Source organism: Babylonia areolata, chromosome 4, assembly GCF_041734735.1.
Source record: "Babylonia areolata isolate BAREFJ2019XMU chromosome 4, ASM4173473v1, whole genome shotgun sequence".
Classification (NCBI taxonomy): Eukaryota; Metazoa; Mollusca; class Gastropoda; order Neogastropoda; family Buccinidae; genus Babylonia; species Babylonia areolata.
In genome coordinates, this window is record NC_134879.1 from 30,919,975 (window position 1) to 30,942,533 (window position 22,559).

A 22,559-nucleotide genomic window follows, 5' to 3' on the forward strand; every position below is an offset into this window, starting at 1 on the left:
TGACAAACACACTCAGGCCCATGCATGAAACCAAAAGAAAAAACATTTGCCGGTGTGTGTCAGTGTGCGTGTGTCAGTCTGTGTACCGGTATCAGCCTGTCACGTTGTGTGTGTGTGTGTGTGTGTGTGTGTGTGTGTGTGTGTGTGTCAGCGTGCGTGTGTGTGTATGTGTTCATTGTGACATGATCTTAATTCTCATACTTTACTTGAAAAAATCAGTTGCGCGGCTTGGGGTGATATGAAATAAAGGGAAATGATGAATATAGCCCAGTCACTCAGTCTCCAAACAAGTGTCGTGCACCTTTGTAACAAAAATATTGTCGTTGCGCAACCACACATCATTTTGGACCAGGTCAGAAACAAAGACTGAGGAGTCCCTGCACTGCAGCCAAGTCACTTCCATGGTGTTCAGTAATTTTGATTCAACTAATGCAGGACACGTGACGTCAGTATTACTCAGTGAACTACTGATGTCAGTCAATAATGCTTAGATCACCACCGCGTTCCCCAGTCATTACTAATGACCGACACGTGACCGAAGACCTTGACAACAACACGCCCCAAAAATAGAAGTGGATTTAGCAAGACCGTCACTGAGTGACCTTCAGGCTCACTTGGAAGTCGGTACGGTTGGGCGGGTAGTAAATGTTTATTTCAGTGATCATTGAGTGACTGTGATTACATTTAACAAACTATCCATAAGGTACATAACGTCAAGTCATATGCTGTTTAATATAGTGCTACCGATACTGAGCTAGCACACAGGCAAATGAAAGGTATAATTATGCCCCTACATTGGAATTATAGTGTTAGTAGGCCTGGCCGCCTGTCCATACAGAATATACATTAATAGTCTCATTCCTAGTCTAGTGTCTAGTAGATCAGTGGCCTGGCTAATCGTAGAATGACTTTGTTCTTCAGTAGTACCGTCGCGGACTGGGATGGCTGGGTGAAGGGGGAGAGTGGAGGCAGAGAGAAGAGGAGGAAGGGGTTTCTGAGAAGGAGGGATATGGAGGAGTTTATGGGTTCCAGATCAGGGAGGAAACACTACACACACACACACACACACACACACACACACACACAACACTGACTCGGACACGGCACACACGCGCGCACCGCCGACCCCCACTGGCTGACCCCCACCGGCACACACACACACACACACATACACACACACACATGAGAGAGAGAGAGAGAGAGAGACCAAACAAACTGTCCGAACGAAATCAGACCTTCAGCTGTTGCTATGTTGTGTCAGGGAAGTTCCGAAGTGGACAGGTTGCGTCCCTTGCATAATCTTCCCTCCAAAAAAACCAACAACTCATTTTGGTGCGTGGCCTACGAAAACACGTGCAGACAGTCTCACTATCAGTTCATGATGTCATAAAAAAGGTCGCAGTTTGTATGTGGAGAGAGAATCTAGTGAAAACACGGAGTAAGGACAGAGCAAGGACAAGTGAGAGGTGCCGTGTGACGATAATTTCAGCCGTCGATGCTATTCTCATGAGTGCAGTGAAAATGGTAAGAAAGCTCGTTCGTAACTCCAACCTCTCACAGGAGAATCGATGAAGAAACTGTCAGGTTTGTTCCGAAGCAAGAAGAGTATCACCATGTGTCATTTCATGTCACCCCGTTGAGCCAAGTACTGTGCAGTGAGACTTACTGCTTCGGCTCTCACAATGACTGGGCGACATTCAGTTGAAGAGAATGTTGCACTGATACAGTGACAGAGTGTACCATGTTGCAGTGTCACAGACTTGGTCTCATTCTCATTGAAATTGATGAGATGTGCAGTCAGTTGCATGCACTGATGTAGGTCTTTGAAGCGAAATGTAGTTGCGGGGGACACGATAGGTCAAGGGCGTTTAAAAATAGATTACAGTTGTATTGTTATTGTGACATGATGATGAATGCGCCCATACAAATGGATTTCACATGCACATAATCATTACATTTATGAAATGATGATGATATAGCAAAGTTGAAAATTACAGATCTTAGAATTTAAATGGATGTTGTATATTTTCAAGAGGATTGACCCATCTTTTATCAAATAATATGCACAAAAGGCTTGTGAGTTGTAAGCAAATTGATAGTCAAAATTACATTGGCACTTCCATTACAAAGCAGAAGCAGCAAAGCTAACTTGAAAATCAAACATGCATTTTCAGTTTCCCAGAAAAATTGCTTATAGATATGTTACACCAGGTCTGCTAAACAAATGCCTGACCAGCAGCATGACCCAGCTTAAGCATTGACTGATTGAGTGCATGCATGCATATTCGTGTACCTGTTAGACTGGGAGTGGACTGATGCAGAATTCTTCTTCCAGAAGTCAGCACTTATATTGCCAAAGAATATGATGACACAAATTGTCAGTGAGTTAGAAAATATGCTGGAATGTGTATGCAAATATGTAAAACAATAATTTAATGATGATCAGATGTTTTAACACTGTTTTGATCAAATGTGAGACACTCACATACAGTACTGAATGATCCATACAAATGTTAGTCTCTGTGAAAGGTGAACTTTCTGTGATCACTGTGTTGGTATTAAAAGTGAATTTGGAACATTTATTAATTTACATTCTCAGTTCACATAACCATGTCTTGCTGTTCAGCACAAAAAGTACAGAAAGGTATGATTTTGATATAATTAACAGATACTTTTTCGCATGATCTTAGGTTTAGAGTTCAGATATGTTTTACTCGCTTCAGAACTGAATTCACCAAGAGACTGAGTACTCTATCTGAGCAGTCAAGCAGAATTGTATTTAAATTTTCTTTTCAGCTTCAGAAAATCATGAATTCAGAGAGCTCTCCAAATGATGTAGTACATGGGCCACTGATACTCAGTAGCTAGTGTACCAGCCAAACTGGCATGTACATGTAGATTTACTTGAATAGAAAAGCATATGTATCCCTTGAAAAACCCTGTCAGTATATGACAGAATCATTTAGCAAGGTGAAGAGTAGACAGAAACTTTTTACAGTCTCAATCTTTTTGTCACTTGAACCCTCTTGACTTTCATCCTCTCTCTGTCTGCTCTTCATCATTTTCTGTCACTGTCCTTCCTTTTCAGTTTATAGGACTGCTTCTCCAGACAATCATTTGATCAGCAGTTAAAAACTGTGTGTGTGTTGAAGGGTGAGAGGGAAGCTGTCAGTCCAGGGGGAGACAATTACCGGGTGGAGACAGACTCCTTCGGGGAATGTTTGATACCCAGCGACAAGTACTATGGTGCCAACACAGCGAGGGCAGTGATAAACTTCAAGATTGGAGGTCCATCTGAAATCATGCCAGTGAGTTGATTGATTTAAGCTGTGGTATGATTTGTTGGACTGATACTGTATTGAACTGGATGACACTTCATTGTATTGATGAGTGCATTATTTTTGCAGTTTTCTGTTGTCACATGTAGATATCTAGCTACAGTTATTAACTTCTTGTCACCTTTTTCACATGATATTTCATCACACAGAAAACTTTCTTGTAATGTTTAGCTATTGTGTGTAGATTAAGTCATGTCTGTGTAATTTGCTTGTTTGTGTGTGTGTTTGTGTGTGTGTTAAACTTTACAAATTGATTTTCTCTGGACATTCTATGGACTCAATGATTAGAAAAATAATATTTTAAAAAAAATCTTTTTTTCCACAGATTTATGACACTTTTTGACTCACTTGTGTAAACAAAGTGAGTATGTTATAACCCGGTGTTCGGTTGTCTTTGTGTGTGTCTATGTGTCCCTTGGTAAACTTTAACATTGCCATTTTCTCTTGAAATACTTTGTCTACCAATACCAAAATTGGCTTAAACATAGTATGAAAAAAAAAAATCTTCACATTCATACCAATAATAGGTTGATCGTCTCCAGAATTTAGCTGCATTTCTGAATTATCAACAGTTTATTTCATTGATGCTCAGTCCAGATTACAAAAACTCTGTTACACATTTGCAGTCTCCCCAGTGCAAGCAGTGTGTGTTCAGAAGACACCATGACCTCGTTTCTCTTGTTTGCAGTTGAAAGCAAAGAAATACAAATTCTAGACAGAACACATACAGTGACACTTATTACATTATTGACGTGTTTACTGCATATGAATATTCTGAAGTTGACACTGAATTAACAAAAATGAACATAAAATAAAATTTGAATCGACCGTTTCAGGGAGTTAGGTCAACTTTGTCTACACTGGTCTGTGCAGATCTTGATGAAACATGTTGCAAAGCCTGACGTGATGGCAACGTCTCCTTTACTGCCAAATTAAAATAATTTCTTCCATAATCATCAACTCATTTACTGCATATGAATATTTTAAAGTGGATACTGAAGTAACTAGAATGAACAGAAAAGAGAAATTGAATGGACGGTGTCATAGTTTCTCACGGTGAGTGTAAAGAACATGTCGAACATGGATCTCAGCAGATCTATTTAAAGCAGACACATATTGCAGGTGTTTCAAGCGATGGGAACGTGTCCTTTGCCTCGGACTTATTGAATGCCAGAGTTATACCAAAATAACATGATTTAAACAGCGTTATCACTTAGATTATTACCATGGTCGATTTATTCCACTAAAACAACATGCTCAAATGATAATTTTTTAACGTCATTGTTGAAGCCGCATCAGCGCAGTGGATAAAACTGCTCATTCTCCATCCAAAAGTCCCTGGTTCAAATCTGTGTGGAAGTCTTTTTTATTTTTTTCATTTTTATTATTAACGTGAAGCTTTATATCATTATAATAACGAATAGAGAACACATTTCAACAAACTAATTTTTATAAGTTTCATGACTATTATCATCATTTTTTTCCCCCATGTAAGTATATATCACAAGTGAGTCTTGAAGACCTTGCCTTTCTCGTTTGTTTTTGTTTGTTTGGTTTTTTTTTTTTTTTTTTGTTGTTGTTTTTTTTGTTGTTTTTTTGTTTTTGACAGTGCATTTCCAGGAAAGGCACAAGAAATAGTGAAGAAGTGGTAAATGCTTCCATTGTCATTTTATTTTTATTTTTCATTAAATTATTGCTCTTTTATTTTCCAAACTGACACATGAATAAATAATCCAGCTGATCATTTTTAGCTAAAACAGTGATTTATTCAGTGTAGTTTAGAAATTACATTGATAGATCATTTACGATGTATAATGAACTCTGCTTCTCTTTCTGAACTACTGATATAGCACTTGGTACATGGTAGGTTTGGTTTAGGTTTCCAGAGATTGTGCATGTAAAGGTAGAAGAGATAATGGTACTTTAATTTGATCAATCAAAATGAATAATGCATCCACAACCCAGGATTTGTCTGTTACAGCGGCCTGTCATCTACGCATTGGGTTTGTTGAAAATGTGTGCTGCAGAGGTGAACTGTGAATTTGGACTGGATAAGAAGATTGCAGATGCCATTGTCGTGGCAGCGAAAGAAGTAAGTCATATATGATTTCTTAGCAGAGTATATTCTTTTGTCATGTTATATTTGTGCAACACACACACACACACACACACACACACACACACACACACAGAGCATATGAAAATGGACAGCAAACGTCCATGATGTTCAGACAAGTAGAAGGTGATGTTTCAGTCTAGAAAGAGAACCAGCTTCAGTTGTGTTTGTTTAGATGTTTGTGTAACATTAACAACAAACCATTTATTGCATAACATTCACAACAATGCATAATGTTCACAACAAACCATTTCTACATGTATTGTTTTTTTCCATAGTTTGGTTGTAGATGTTTGTGTGCGTCATTTTAACTTTCAGGGTAAACTAGACACGTTGAAAGAGAAAACTCTGCATCCTTGACACAGCTGTAGCAATAAAAGTTTTTCAGTGTTGTAACTTACAGCAAAGCAACAGTGTGTCCTCAGATCTATATTCTGTCTCACAGGTTCAGAAGTGTGTGCAAGTGATCTTTGTAAACACAGATGGTATGTTAAGATGTATTCAGATTGTTTATACAGCCAAATTTTTTTTTTAACACAGATGGTATGTTAAGATGTAGTCAGATTGTTTACACAACCAATTTTTCTCTTGAAAAACAAAAAATGATGATGTACACAAACACTGATTGGTAACATGATCTGTTGAAGCGAGTCACTGCATCACGTCACGATTTTCCTTCGCCAGCATGGAATTGAAGGGGAGTTGGTTTGGATATGGAAAAAACAACTGAGGACTGTGTGTCCAGGTGTACGCGGGTCAGCTGGACGACCACTTTCCCCTGGTGATCTGGCAGACAGGGTCTGGCACCCAGACCAACATGAACGTGAATGAGGTGATTGCCAACCGGGCCATCGCTGCCCTAGGTGGCGTCATTGGATCCAAGACACCTGTGCACCCCAACGACCATGTCAACATGAGTCAGGTCAGTTCACACTGTGGGCATTGATGTGGAACCCATTGTTTTAGTTTTCATGTGGCGGACTTTAAGCTAGAGTTCCTTGAACCTAGTAGTATTCTGAGTCTGGCATTGTGTGCAAGACCACCTTTCTATGTAAGTCTAGTGTTCATATAAAGTCCAGCATCGTGTTTAAGTTGAGCATTGTGTGTAAATCCAGTATTGTGTGTGTAAGTCCAGTATTGTGTGTGTAAGTCCATTATTCACTATTGTGTTTAAGTCCAGTATTGTGTGTAAGTCCAGTATTGTGTGTAAGTCCAGTATTGTGTGTAAGTCCAGTATTGTGCAGTATTGTGTGTAAGTCCAGCATTGTGTTTAAGTCCAGTATTGTGTGTAAGTCCATTATTGTGTGTAAGTCCAGTATTGTGTTTAAGTCCAACATTGTGTGTAAGTCTGGCATTCTGAATACTTCCAGCACTGTGTGTACTACATGAGAAAAAGTGTGGAGAAAAAGTGTGATTATCATAACCTTAATTGCAAGACATATTAATTAATGTACATAATCTTATATAAGGACATGTTAACTAATTGAGTCTGCATATCAAAGAATAAATGAGCCTGGAGATGATAACATTGATATGAAAGGCAGAATACTAACTGGAGCACTGGGCAACTTCTGTGTCTTTCATGTACCGTCTGTAACATAATAATAATAATAATGGTATTTATATAGCGCTGAATCTTGTGCAGAGACAAATCAAAGCGCTTTCGCACCAGTCATTCACACGCATGCATAACTCTAAAACTGTAGAAACTAAGATTCAAGATTCAAGATTCAAAAACTTTATTACTCAAGGATAAAGATTTTAGGCATTGCCTAGTCTTCCAATCTGTCCTTGTGACAACAAAAACAGTAACGATAAGACACAACAATAATAACAATAGTAAATACTACCACTACCACTACTACTACTACTACTACTACTAATTATAATACTAATCAACGGACCATCATCATCACAAAAATATAATGAAGGGAACACTGTCACACACTCACACCCACCCAATCACACACATATGCACACACTCATCCCCAAACACACACACCCTTATGCGTATACATATTTGCTAAAGACAAGGAAGAGGCAGGCAAAGGAGGCTATTTTGGGAAGAGGTGGGTTTTAAGGCCAGACTTGAAAGAGCTGAGTGTGGAGACTAGACAAAGCGAAAGAGGAAGTTCATTCCAATCGCAAGGTTCAGAGACAGAGAAAGAATGGCGGCCAACAGTCGAGTGTTTGAATCTGGGTATGCGTAAATGGAGTGGGTCCGAAGCTGATTGTATTGAGTGAGATGGAGTGTAGAGGTGAAGGCAGCCGCAGAGATAGGAAGGGGCAGTTTTGTGAATACATCTATAACATCTGTCACATCTGGCATAGACAAGGGATTTAGAGAGAGTCCATTAGACTTTAGGATCATGGGGTACTTTGTTGGCTTGCTGTGGGTAACAGAAGCCCAGGAGCCCATTTTCAGCATGCCGAATACAGCTGACATTCTTCCTGATCTGCTGTGACTGTCCTGCACACCTTTGTTATCTGTCTTCGGAATATCAGCGGAGTAGCCAGCAATATAGTTCATCGTCTGAGTGTTATAAGATGTGATTCAGTGAATGATAATAATGACATTTGTCTCCTTGTTGATAACTTAGTGAAGATATTGATGGATTTTTTGTTGCGGCGATACCAATGTATGGGTGTTAACAACTGGTTAGGTTTTAGCTTAAAAAAGCCATCTTTTGGCAATGATGCAATAATTTTACAACTGTGTGGATAAGCGCCTATGTTCAAAGAATGAACTTTTTTTTTTTGGGTTTGTTTTTTGTTAGAGAGCAAAAATATCAAATTTGTTTGAAGTGATGCAGATTCTCTTGCCACTGCTTGAGCCACTTTTTGTGTCGAAAAAAAAAGGTTCAGCTCCAAGGTCAGATGTTTAAAAAGATATTTTTAAAATCTAGTTTATTTTTGCATGTGTGTGTTTCTCTAGCAAAGGAGTGTAGAATATTCCTTCCTTAACAAAAAGTTTTTAATTGTACACTACAAATGTATGTGTGTGTGCATGTTTGTGTTAAAACCATCTAAATCTTGTTACTGTTAAGAACAGTGGCACAAAGCAGGTGGTCAAATATCATGTGGCTGGTTTACAGAGTTCCAACGATACATTTCCCACGGCCATGCACATCGCAGTGGCCATAGAGATCAAGAAGCGCTTGTTGCCCAGCATGAAGATGATGCTGAAGGCTCTTCAAGACAAGGCAGAGGCCTTCAAAAACATCATCAAGATTGGGCGCACACATTTACAGGTAGGTTTGAGTTGATGTAGACATTTATAGGTACGTTTGGTAGACAGTATCAGAATATGGTAGGTTTGGTAGAGTGTGTGTACATACACATTTAGTGGTAAGTTCAGACAGGTGCACATGTTCACCGGTAGGTTTGCTTGGGTGTAAATATTAAATGGTACGTTTGGTTGACAATATGGGCATACACATTTCATGGTTAGTTTGAATGGATGCACACATTTACAGGTAGGTTTGCTTGAGTGTCATCATTCAAGGGTACACTTTGCTGACAAAATAACCATATATGTTCATTGGAAACTTGGAATGGGCGCACATATTTACAGGTAGGTTTGTTTTGGTGTAAACTTAAAAGGTAAATTTAGTTGATAATATTAGTATACATGTATAGTGGTAAGTTTGACTTGGCACCCATATTTACAGGTATATTAAATTGATAATAGAAATGTAAATGAACAAGAATGGGTCAGTCAGCTGTGGAGACAGTTCATGTATTTACTGTGTGCGTGCTGTCTCGAAAACTCCGTGTGTATGACTGGAATGTGTGGATTTTTGATTGTGCACATGCATAGTTGTATGTGCATATGTATGGTGCATATTTGTGTGCATATATTGTATGGGTTTTTTTTGCATGTATGCATCTGCTTGTGTGTGTGTGCATGCATGCTTGTGCTTGTGTACATTTATTGGTATTGCTTTGATGATGTGCTTTTTTTGTATACCTTTTTGTGTTAGTGTTTTAACATACATGTGTTGGTGCATATGTTTAGACTAGAACTTAAAATGTTTCTGAATGAAACTTTGTAAAATCCTTTTACACTGAAAATATTTAGAAAATATTTGAAATTAAGATCCTTTTTACATTTATAGATTTGTTTATGATTTATCATAAGACAATTTTTTAGATTCTTAACACATAAATTAAAAAATTTCATGGGATCAGCCAACTTATGACTGTACCAAGCCTCAACATGTATTTGAGTTAAACTTTGTGTCAAACAACTGTAAATCTGTTTAGTTAGGGCTGGCTGTCCACAGTCTGAGCATCCTGTCATCACATGACTTTGACCTTAGTGATGGCAGACACCCATTTCTATACACTATGTGTCAGCAACATCATCAGCCTATAAAAGCATCAGTGTGGTACACAGCAGCTGTCAGTGAGAAGGTGGTGAGTGAGCGTGGACAGTTTGTGCATCGTCGTCATCTGATCATGGATCTGATAGAGGATGACAAAGAAAACCAGTAGAGAGAGAGAATTAGTGTGTGTGTGTGTGTGTGTGCGCGTGTGTGTGTGTGTGCATGTGTGTGTGTGTTTAATTTCATAGTTTTAAATTGTGTTTTTTCAGTTTGTAGGTGATGGTGCTTTCTGCCTTGTTGTCTCTGTTTCTCAGCCTATTTTGGGAATGAAAGAAAGCACACACACGCACGCACGCACGCACGCACAGAGTAAGAAGCACAAGATGGTTAAACGTCAAAGCATGAATATGTTTTTCAGTTTTCTGCTTCAGTTCCCCCACCCTACCCCCCCTCACCCAATCCCGTCCTTATTTCTATTCCATATTCATCTTGTCTTCTTCCAGTATTCAGTTACTATTTCCTTTCTTAAATGTATATACATATTTATCAATTTGTTTTATTGACTCACTTGTCTAAACAAAGTGATTCTATATTTTAACCCCGGTGTTCGGTTGTGTGTGTGTCTGTGGAAAACTTTAACATTGCCATTTTTTCTGCAAATACTTTGTCAGTTGACACCAAATTTGGCATAAAAATAGGAAAAATTCAATTCTTACCAGTCATCTTGTTTAAAACAATATTGCACCTCTGGGATGGGCACAAAAAAAATTTAAAAAGAAGCCAAATCATATGCAAACTGAATTCACTTATTTTTTTATATATTTTTTTTATTCTCTAAACTTGGCACTTTGATCTGATATTCTGACACAACAACAAGAACAGTCATTTTTATCATTTTTTGTTCAAACAGGAACTTCTTTTGCTAAGCATGGAATTTATATCTATTTTGCATGTCTTTGGTGCAGATAGTAAAAAAGGGAAATTAACCTGTAATGAATGCTGTGGGGCTTAATTTGCTTTAAACTGATCTTTCTCATCTTAAACGTTACATTTTGAAATTATACTCAATACATAAAAAGCTTGTGTGTTTTACTCTCAGTGTACAGGGCTTTCACTATGTTCATTCGCCAAAGTAGTCTTTCCGAAAATACTAAAATCAAGACGACAAGTGGACTTTACAGATCTATTGGCTGAGCCCTGAAGGTCATGGGCAAAAATCAATTGCGTACACATATTTATTCATATTCAAAGCGCGTGCTCATGTTCTTCGCGAATGCGAACAATGCCATTTTGTTTCAAGTTGTTGACCTGCCCGTTCAGTCCTATATTCAATCGACAATACACGATAACATGTGATGGAAAGTTGGAGAAGGAGACTGTTAAATATTTATTCAGAGAAAGATTTGTGAACGCCTCATCACTTACTGGATTATGCCCCAAACTGCCATAAAAATATCTATAGAATCAGTTGGAATTCACAGTTAAAAATAATAAACCATGAGAGTTAATACCCTTGAATTGATGAAATGCAAAAATTTCCAGTCTTGACTTTTCTCAAAATGAAATCCTTTTCACTTCATATGACGTTTAGAAATACTTGTACTTGGCTCTACATGTTATTAGTTTAACAAAATACTCAATTTTCATATCAACTTTAAAACTATAAAACTAGAATGAACATAAAAGAGAAATTGAATCAACCGTGTCAACTGTGTGTAACTAAACTTGTACATCTATCTAGATCCAGAGAAAACGGCTAAATGTTGAAGTGTGATTGCGGCGATAGCCACGTCTCCTTTACAGCAGACTACCTCGCTCGCTCAACAAAATGTCGGACTGACTCCGTGCTCAAGACATGCGCTCGTGGCGAACTAAATCAACCAAGATTACTTTCTTCAGCTAATGCTCAGAAAGAATTGGAGCATAAATTCGAAGGAGAAGACAGTGGTGAACATTTATAGGACGATTTGATAGAAAATAAAGGGAGCAATCAAGAGAGTGGCCAAGATACAACTATCAGTGAGTGATGCAGGCTGTTCAACTCTAGCAGACGAATTTTTAGCGGGGCACCGTATGAGCTATTTTCTTGGCACTCAGCCAACGCGGTCTGATGAAGTGACGGTGTGAGAGGGGTGAAGAGGAGGAGGGTGGAGACTGAGGGGGCGTGGCCTCACATCCATATTATCACTTGCAGAAGTCACAATGCATCTATTTCTTTTTCAGTTTTTTTATATTGTGGTTGTTCTAGTATGATTTTGTGTGTGCAGATATCCATTTGTCCAGAAAATGATATTTTTGTGCAAATTACCTAAAAAGAATTTTTAATTGCCCTTAAAGATTTTTTGAATGCCCAAGATACACCAGAATAATACAATTTAAACAGCGTTCTCACTGCGAATACCGCAATCGATTTATCGCCCTTTAAAAAAACCATGTTTATATATTATATTTTTGAATGTCAGTTAAGGAGCCACGATAGTGTAATGGATAAGACAGTTTCTTCTCATCCGAACACACTGGGTTCGAATCTGCAGTTAGGACTTTTTTTCTTCTTCTTGTTTTTCTTTTAACCCGAAGCTTTATAATAACAAATACAGAACACATTTTAACGATTACATTTTTTTAAAAAGTGTATCACAAGTGAGTCTTGAAGGCCTTACCTCTCTTGTTTATTTATTTATCTGTTTACTTGTACACATTGGGAAAGGAGATGGGGTGCAGAAATTAAGTGTCTCAAATTTGATAAGATGTTATTTTCTAAAGATATTTTCATTGCAAAAGCCTTCAAAACTAAAGAACAACACCCTCCCCATGCCTTGCTCTGTTGAAAATGTACATGATTTGAAACTAAATCCACTGTGATCAGATACAGGGTCAAAGATGTTTACACCTTCGAAGAGCTACACACAAACACACACATACAAACACAAACACACATACACATACACACTGTCATGCAATCACACATGCATACATACACACTAAAGTCTTTCGGGCTAAGAGTCTGACCCATACAGAAAATATTCATTGAATAGAAGAAAAACAGTTTGTCATTTTGCTTGCTTTTCATATTCAAAAGTAAATCAAACCTTGTTTAAAAAAGAAAAAGAAAGATAGCAATGCTCTTTCACATTTAATCGTTCTGTTCTTGTGTTTGATGTGCTCATGTTAGGATATTTTGTGTGTATTCTGTAACAAGAAGTTCAGTTTACTGAAAATGAATCTCATTGTATTCAGTGAAGAGATATAATTCTGAAACCAGTCAAAATGTTGAAGTTGGGTGGGTGTGCGTGTAAATGCTGCAGCCATTGGAGCCAGCTGGCTTTTCAGGACCATCCCAACACCGACTGTCCTAAAGCCCTCTTGGCTGAGAAAGTGTGGATGTAACTTGGGCAGTACACTATCCACTATGATCAAATTCTGGCCTAGATAGTTGGGACAGCAGTAGCCTCATCTGCTGTTCATAGGTACATATGTACTAATATATTTTTTTGAAATAAAAGAAGAAAAAAAAGATTGGTGTGTCCCAGGATGTGGTCAGGACAGCAGTAGCCTCCTCTGCTGTCTGATAGTCATAGCTGGACAGGACTGTCATTCGTGCAAACCTATGAAAGGGAAAAAAAATGATTGGTGTGTCCCAGGATGCAGTTCCCCTGACGCTGGGCCAGGAGTTCAGTGGCTACGCCCGCCAGGTGGAGGCTGGGATAGAGCGTGTGGAGGCCACTCTGCCGCGGCTGTATGAGCTGGCCATCGGTGGGTCAGCCTTTCATTGTTAGCCCTTTCGCACTGGCATGTGTAAAAACATAGAACGTCAGTTCAGTTCATTACTCAAGAAGGCGTCACTTCGTTCAGGCAAAATCCATATAATCCGCAACACATTTGCTAAGCAGATGCCTGACCAGCAGCGTAACCCATTGTGTTTTGTCAGGGTTTGAGGGAAAATAAGAAGAAAATAAGTAAAATAAGATACAGAAGTAAATAAAAAGATATGTAATTGAATTAATGAATTGAGAATTAAAAGTTTAAAAAAGCAAAAAGAAAAAGAAGATAATAGTTATGAATGTGAACCATTTAAACTGATAGGCAGTATTTCTGTCTGTGTGGTTTACGGACTCTTTTGATACAGCCTTGTTTTTTTTTTCTTTCAAAAGCTCAGTGAGAAGTGAAGTGAATGGATGTGTGGGAAAGTGAAGAGGTGGCTGTGATGATGACATGTGTTGTGGTGTGTGTGTGGGAAAGTGAAGAAGTGGCTGTGATGATGACACGTTGTGTTGTGGTGTGTGTGTGGGAAAGTGAAAAGGTGGCTGTGATGATGACACGTTGTGGTGTGTGTGTGGGAAAGTGAAGAAGGCAGTGAAGGGGTGGCTGTGATGATGACACGTTGTGTTGTGGTGTGTGTGTGGGAAAGTGAAGAAGGCAGTGAAGGGGTGGCTGTGATGATGACACGTTGTGGTGTGTGTGGGAAAGTGAAGAAGGCAGTGAAGAGGTGGCTGTGATGATGACACGTTGTGTTGTGGTGTGTGTGTGGGAAAGTGAAGAAGGCAGTGAAGAGGTGGCTGTGATGATGACACGTTGTGTTGTGGTGTGTGTGGGAAAGTGAAGAAGGCAGTGAAGAGGTGGCTGTGATGATGACACGTTGTGTTGTGGTGTGTGTGTGGGAAAGTGAAGGCAGTGAAGAGGTGGCTGTGATGATGACACGTTGTGTTGTGGTGTGTGTGTGGGAAAGTGAAGAAGGCAGTGAAGAGGTGGCTGTGATGATGACACGCTGTGTTGTGGTGTGTGTGTGGGAAAGTGAATAAAGCAGTGAAGAGGTGGCTGTGATGATGACACGTTGTGTTGTGGTGTGTGGTAGGTGGCACAGCGGTGGGCACAGGTCTCAACACCAGGCGGGGGTTTGCAGAGAAAGTGGTGGCCAGGATTGCTGCCTGTGTTGGTGTGTGTCTGTTTCTGACCCTCAGTATGCTTTAGGTGTTTGTGAATATAGCATGTGAGGTATTTATGTGTGTGAGTTTGTGTGTGTGTGTGTGCAGTTGCACACTGGTGTCAGTGTTTGCACGTGTGTGGGTGCACGCTGGTTCACTTAGCGGTGCTCATTTTTTCATTTCTTTCATTTGCCCTTTGTGTATATTTTACTTCACATTTTATTGAATTTTACAACAAACGGTAGGTTCTCAAGGCCTGATCAGCTTATGTGAATATCAAGCATCTGTTCTTTTCTTTCTGTTTTTCTTAACAGCAGATGTAGTACAGTGTACATGGATCAGTAGGCACAATTTCACACCTCCTTGAAACTGAAACTAACCATCTCCAGCTCTTTTGTAGGTCTGTGGGACAGAAAATAAGGGAGAAAAAAAGATTGGGTGTGTCTGTGGTTGTGTGTTACAAGGGGAAATGCATCCATATTTCAGAGATGTAAGTTTGCTCTGTGTGTATGCATATATGCGTGCATGTGGGTGTTAGGGTGTGTGCCTTCATTTTTGGGGTGTGGATGAGAGGTGGAGGACTGCTTTGATTGCCAAAATTTTGTTTATGTGCCAGTGTATGGCCTGTTTTACAGTGTCCACATGAAGTTGAAATGTTATTTCCCTGTTGTGTTTGATCGGTATTGTCTGGAAAGTTTCTGTGTTGTCGAAAACAAAGTGAAGATACCATGAGGAGAATGACGGGTGGTGCGTACGTACGTTGCAGACATTCCCTTTGTGAGGGCGAGGAATGGGTTCGAATCCCTGGCGTGTCATGACAGCCTGTTGGAGGTTCATGGGGCCCTGAACGTGGTGGCCTGCAGTCTGATGAAGGTAGCCAACGACATACGTCTGCTGGGCTCCGGCCCTCGGAGCGGCTTTGGGGAGATCTCTCTGCCAGAGAATGAAGCTGGTAGTTCCATCATGCCAGGTGTGTGTGTGTGTTGGTTGTGTGTATGTACATGTCTGTGTTGGTTGTGTGTATGTACATGTCTGTGTTGGTTGTGTGTTTGTACATGTCTGTGTTGGTTGTGTGTATGTATGTCTGTGTTGGTTGTGTGTATGTACATGTCTGTGTTGGTTGTGTGTATATATGTCTGTGTTGGTTGTGTGTATGTGTCTGTTTTGGTTGTGTGTATATGTCTGTGTTGGTTGTGTGTATATGTCTGTGTTGGTTGTGTGTTTGTACATGTCTGTGTTGGTTGTGTGTATGTATATGTCTGTGTTGGTTGTGTGTATGTATATGTCTGTGTTGGTTATGTGTATGTCTGTGTTGGTTATGTGTATGTATATGTCTGTTGGTTGTTTGTATGTATATGTCTGTGTTGGTTGTGTGTTTGTGTATGTCTGTGTTGGTTGTGTGTATGTATATGTCTGTGTTGGTTGTGTGTATGTCTGTGTTGGTTGTGTGTATGTATATGTCTGTGTTGGTTGTGTGTATGTATATGTCTGTGTTGGTTATGTATGTATGTGTCTGTGTTGGTTGTATGTACATGTCTGTGTTGGTTTTATGCATGTATGTATGTGTCTGTGTTAATTGTATGTCTGTATATCTGTATGCATTGTGGACACACCATCATGCATTGTATATAAAATGTATTGATTATGCCTGTATATCTGTAATGATTGTGCATATATATATATATATATATATATATGTGTGTGTGTGTGTGTGTTGATTGTGTGGCTGTCTATCTGTATTACATGTGTTTATATCTTATTGTGTATATTATCTATATTGTGTGTTTGTATATATATATATGTGTATATATATATATATATGAATAGATACAAATGTTTAGATGCAAGTGCTACAATATTGAAAAAAGAAAGAAAAAAAGAGATTGTGCTTATACATGATAACAGTCTCGTGTGTATTTTTTATTTGTTTTTATTTTCTGTTGACTTGCGATATTTCTGTGGTATGTCACATGTTTGATTTTGTCTTTGTTTACTGTTGTGACCATTCTGTGGTATGTCACATATACATGGGATGTACATCACATGTATGTCAGATGCCAAGACTGGTGTGTCTGTCACACATGAAAAGTGAACCTGACGCAGTACGAAGCATGTATATGAGATGCATGTCACATGTACATATATCAGATGTCCAGTTGTGTGTGGTCTCTCACACAGGAAAAGTGAACCTGACGCAGTGTGAAGCATGTATCTGGGATGTATGTCACATGTATGTCAGATGCATGTCACATGTACATGTATCAGATGTCGAATTGTGGTGTGTCGTGTCACACAGGAAAAGTGAACCTGACGCAGTGTGAAGTCATGTATCTCGGCTGTATGTCACATGTATATTGGCTGTGTGTCACACGTATATCAGATGTCTAGTTGTGGTGTGTCGTGTCACAAAGGCAAGGTGAACTTGACGCAGTGCGAAGCATATGTATTGGATGTGTGTCAGACAGGCGCAATAGCCGAATGGTTAAAGCATTGGATTTTCAATCTGAGGGTTCCCGGTTCGAATCTCGGTAACAGTGCCTGGTGGGTAAAGGGTGGAGATTTTTCTGATCTCCCAGGTCAGCATACGTGCAGACCTGCTAGTGTGTGAACCCCTTTGTGTGTATATCAGATGTGTGTCACAGGTATGTCACACATACATCAGATGTCCAGTTGTGGTGTGTAGTGTCACACAAGGAAAGTAAACCCGATGCAGTGTGAAGCATGTATATTGGATGTACGTCAAATGTATGTACATCAGATGTCCAGTAGTGGTGTGTCTTGCCACACAGGCAAGGTGAACCCGACGCAGTGTGAAGCATGTATATCTTATGTGTGTCACATGTATATCGGATGTCCAGTAGTGGTGTGTCTTGCCACACAGGCAAGGTGAACCCGACGCAGTGCGAGGCCCTGACCATGGTGGCGGCCCAGGTGATGGGCAACCAAGTGGCGGTGTCTGTGGGCGCCAGCAACGGGCACCTGGAGCTGAACGTGTTCAAACCCCTGATGGTGACCAACGTGCTGCAGTCAGTGCGCCTCCTGGCCGATGCCTCGGCCTCCTTCACCCAGTTCTGCCTGGCGGGCGTGGCGCCCAACCTGGACAACATCGACCGGCTGATGAAGAGGTCGCTGATGCTGGTGACGGCACTCAACCCCCACATCGGCTACGACAAGGCCACACAGATCGCCAAGAAGGCGCACAGGGAGGGCCTCACACTCAAGGAGGCCGCCGTGCAGCTGGGCTTTCTGACGGAGGAGCAGTTTGACCAGTGGGTCCGGCCTGAGGACATGCTGGGGCCCAAGTAGAGAGATGGTTTGTCAGTAAAAGGGTTGGTTTGTGAGTAAAGGGGTGGTTTGAGCTTCAAGAGGTGGTTTTTACTTTGAGGAGGTGAGTTTTTTACTTCAAGAGGTGGTTTTTACTTGAAGAGGTGGGTTTTGCTTTAAGTGGTGATTTTTATTTGAAGAGGTGGCTTTTACTTGAAGTGATGGTTTGCGCTTTAAGAGAGATGGTTTGTGTTTAAAGAGAGGTGGTTTGCGCTTTAAGAGAGATGGTTTGTGCTTAAAGAGAGGTGGTTTGTGTGCACTGTTCATTCCAGTTTCCCAGCATCCTATGATCTTTCCATCTTACAGTCTTGTTTTCTTTTTTGAAAACAAAGATGGCAGTATTACTTTATATATCTTGCTTAAAGAGGTTTCTTTTTTTCCCCCTTTTTTTTCTTCTTTTCTTTTCTTTTCTTTTCTTGATGTTGTTGTTGGCTAAACCATCATCTGCACCCTTTCAGTGGTATTACTTTCATGCTGCTGAACCCGAGTCTCCCAAACATAGCTCCTTGTGATATTTGATGAAAAATGCTAGTATAGTATAGCGAGTGTTGTTAACCCGTTCAGTGCCAAAAAGACGTCAGCTGATGTCCTGCACAGACTGTTGCCATAGTGCCCATAAGATATTAGCTGTCATCCTGCATCTATTAGGATTTTTCTCTCTTTGAAGTTTAGTTCAATAAACATAAAGTAACAGACTCAACAGTTAGTTTGATGTTTCTGTGTTATAAAAATACTATTAAAATGAGTATATGTCAGGTAGAAGACTCCTTTCTTCGCTATAATGATTTGCTAACTGGCGCATGTGAATGTGCATGGAAAGGGGGTTTGCCTCATTTGCAAAAAGTGGTGTGGGAATCTCGACAAAGAGAGATAGTGGTCCCAGGCAATAGACTTTAGTGTAACGATCGAGATGGATCTCTCTTGATGATTTGTTAGAACTTGAAGGTGATGACAAAAGTGACAGTCGAACATTTGACACTGTTCAGTCACTGTATTGAAGCAGACAGCTATTTTAGCTGACTGGCAGTGAGGGCAGTGTACATCTGCCTAAAATGGGAAGGGGGCATGGAGAGGAGTGGTATAAGATGAGTAATTGTATTGTTGTCAGAGGGCAGGAAGGGGGCGTGGCCCTGGATTGGGTGACATCAGTGAGCTGTTGTTTTTCACTGACACTGCCGCAGATTGGACAATAGCCAACAACACATGATTTTCATGAAATTCATCATTGAAAATGCAAAACAAGGTAAACACACATTGTTAGTTTTTCACGTATTTGTTTGCAGAGGAAGCAGTTGGCATGCACAGCAGGTGATTTTTGTTGGCCTCATGCTGCAAGGGCTGCTTCCTCTATGGGGAACATTCTTTGGTGTCACAAAGGTTGAGTGTGCAGTCATCTGAGTATGTGATTTACCTTTGATTGAACCCACATTTGTCAGTTTCAGGACAGTAGTTCATTTGCCTGTCTGCAAGAACTGACTGTCTGCAAGAGTAGTGATTGTTACCACAGACATAACCTGTTTTATTTTCATCTGTGGGTATAAACTGACAACAAGCATGTGATTTCCATTTGTATTTTGTTGGGTTTCATTTTGGACGTCATTGGAATAAGTCTTATTAGTAGCACAAAACTTCTTGTCTTCAGTTTAAAATAATAGTTACCTGCATTCAAATTAATTCTGAAGCAAGCCCAGATTCAGAATTCTCATTCATTTTCCGTTACCAAAACATTCAGTTTGTATCTTTATCTCTTGTAGTTTTTGTGCTGGAATTTTTTTTTTTTTTTTTTTTTTTTTTTTTATTTTATTTATTTTATTTTTTATTTTTTTTTAGTCATGAATCCTCAGAATTCCCTGCCAAGGGTGAGCAGATTTTTTTTTTTACCAAATTCTCTAGCACTGAACGGGTTAATTACTTGAGAAAAGAGATACATGAACAAAACTTTATGAATCTACTGAAATCCCTTCTTTACTGTACTTTACAATGTGAATAGACTAGTAGCAATACTAAGACCTCCTATTGCCTTGAGACTTACTTTTTTTTTTAAATCATGAAGTAAACAAGGTGCCTTATGGTGATGCTGTGCCCTCACTGTGTCAAAAATGGTGGAGTTAGACTGTTGTGGAATAGCCGTTGAAGATTTTACATTTTACTCATAAGAACAGTGATATGACAGCTGATTACAAACGATTGAAATGAATAGGGGGGGAGAGGGAGATGGAAGAGGTGCAAACTGTTGTAAAATTATCCAGCTACGTTGTTGTTGAGGCGATGGTAAGCAGATCATGACAGCACCACTGCTGATCAGTCAGACGGCAGCACAAACCATGAAATGTGGCACCGTGTTAAATTACTGTCTGTATCTAGTGGCTGCTGTCCTTTTCTCTCAGCAGTCATCCTTTGGAAAGTGGAACAACACTTCAGGGAGCAAGGTTTGTGACATCAGTACAGGGGCACTGCTTGAAAAGTGTTGTACAGGTCAAGGAAAGGATTGCCAAGATATCTGTGGTGAAAATATTCTGTGTGTACTAAATGTTACTGTTGTGCATTTTCATTGGAAGATGGAACTGGAAGCATTTACCAAGATTTTTAAAATGTTCTCTTTGTGGTGACTTTTCTTTGGAACTGGTAGCATTTACCAAGATTTTGGAGATGTTCACTATGTGGTGACTTTAAAATCTTTTTTTGTTTTGTTTTGATAACTTGAAAATTCCCAGCATGGTTGGAAAGTTTATATATCCTTCATATCATTTTATAGTGTGTCTGTATGTGCTTGTTTTCTCAGACTGAGTATGAGTGAGTTGTCTTGGGAAAAGGAAAGGTTGAAATAATTGTTGTGAATGCTGATCATGTTGTTGTGAAGTTAACCTAAAAGCAACCAAAGGTTTTCAAATGTTAAATTTAAGATTTGTTCAAGCACCCAGTCAATCGCCAGAACAACAGTTTTTGTTGTTAATGGATTTGAATGAATGTATATTTCAACTGGATCCTAGCCCTTACATTCTTTTTCAGTAAGAATCTTTACCACTTAATTAACCAGATGTGTTATGATTTATGAAAAGGTTTCTGTTATCCAGACTGTTGAGGATTATGCATGTTATGTATTTGTTTAGAAAATGAATTTTCTGTCAGCTGTCTTCTCTGAGAAGTTTTGAATTGAACAGAACAAATTCATGTTTTTGTATAACGTTCACCATTGATTTGTTTGCAATTTGTATTAACACTTGTGATCTCAAGGCTATTTTGCACACCTTGTTTCAGTGCGTTTTTTGGGGGTTTTTTTCCTGTCTTCTTTCTTCTCTTCTGCACTGTGTGATTGGCATTACTGCCACACTGCTCATTCCGAGTCCTCCATACAGCCACATCCGGGTTCATCTGTTGTGTTCCCAGTCTTGGCAGTCCAGAGGAGACACTGCACTGCTGCTGAATCACTCCAGTGGTGTTCAGTGATGCATGTTGTTATTTAACGTACTGAGGACACTACCTACTAAGCCCCCTACTGACAACAATAATCACTTGGCCATGGAGGCAGACTGAATGAGCGTTCCCTCCAGAATGGAGACCACCACCACATCCCTCCAGCAGCAGTCCCCCATGAATTCCACTGACACCGAAGACCTTGACACGACTCAACCTCAAGCACAAAAGTGGAGGGGGATAAAAGTTGGCGTCACCTTGAGAGCAGGGTGTGAAATGCCACAGAATTTGGGACATTTTCAGTATATTGATGATGGAGGAGGGGGATGTTGTTTCTGCAGTGGAGGTTCGTTATAGGTTTGGGACTATGTGACAAGGATGTACTCTAGGCTTCCTTTCGTAATATGACTATGTGACAAGGATGTACTCTAGCCTTCCTTTCGTAATGATATGACTGTGACAATGATGTATTCTAGCCTTCCTTTCGCAATGATATCCTGGCCCAAGAGAGAACAGACACTTGCAGTGTTGCTCAGGAAAGTTTAAGCAACACACCCAAATACGTATCCATGATTGATTTCAGAAACTTCTTTTTGTCTACTTATCCAGAAGTAAGTTATTGGGGGTTAAGTTTTTATTAAAATATGTTTTTATCCAAAGGAACAAACTTAGTGGTCAAGTGAGAATGCTCAGAATGTTTGATCAAATGGTTGTGAGATTTTTGCTTCTACTTTTTGTGCCAATTACAGAAACCTGTTTTCTCTTAATGCATGTGTTCGCCAGGTGAAACCTCTTAAAAATGTTTCCAGTCTGGAAAGACTGTTCTAAAACTTATAGGGTAATGTCAAATTTTTTTTTTTTTTTTTTTTTACAGCAACTTGAATCAAAATTATCTGAATTATCTAGTCCGTTGTACCAGAGACTGGCATTTATGTAATTGCTGGGCAATAGTTCATAACGTTTGTGAATACAGACATATCCAATAAATGTGGTTATCCAGAATCCAAGAAATAGAATGCATGCTTTGTTCCTTATGCAACCTTCCTACCTCTGATTATATAAAGCTTCAAGTATGTTGTGTAATTTACTTTTCAGAATTCATGTTTTCGTGTGTGTG

General features: G+C 39.6%; 1 protein-coding gene across 1 annotated transcript; it reads left to right on the plus strand.

Moving 5' to 3' along the window:
• The first annotated feature begins 1,335 nt into the window (after positions 1–1,335).
• Positions 1,336–22,458, plus strand: LOC143281044 (putative fumarate hydratase, mitochondrial). The gene is made up of 9 exons (XM_076585951.1): positions 1,336–1,524; positions 3,153–3,308; positions 5,320–5,430; positions 6,200–6,376; positions 8,550–8,705; positions 13,424–13,535; positions 14,635–14,715; positions 15,471–15,674; positions 17,586–22,458. The coding sequence occupies exons 1-9, from the start codon at positions 1,408–1,410 to the stop codon at positions 18,008–18,010; spliced, it is 1,539 nt and encodes a 512-aa protein (XP_076442066.1). The 5' UTR covers positions 1,336–1,407; the 3' UTR covers positions 18,011–22,458.
• The last annotated feature ends 101 nt before the right edge of the window (positions 22,459–22,559 follow it).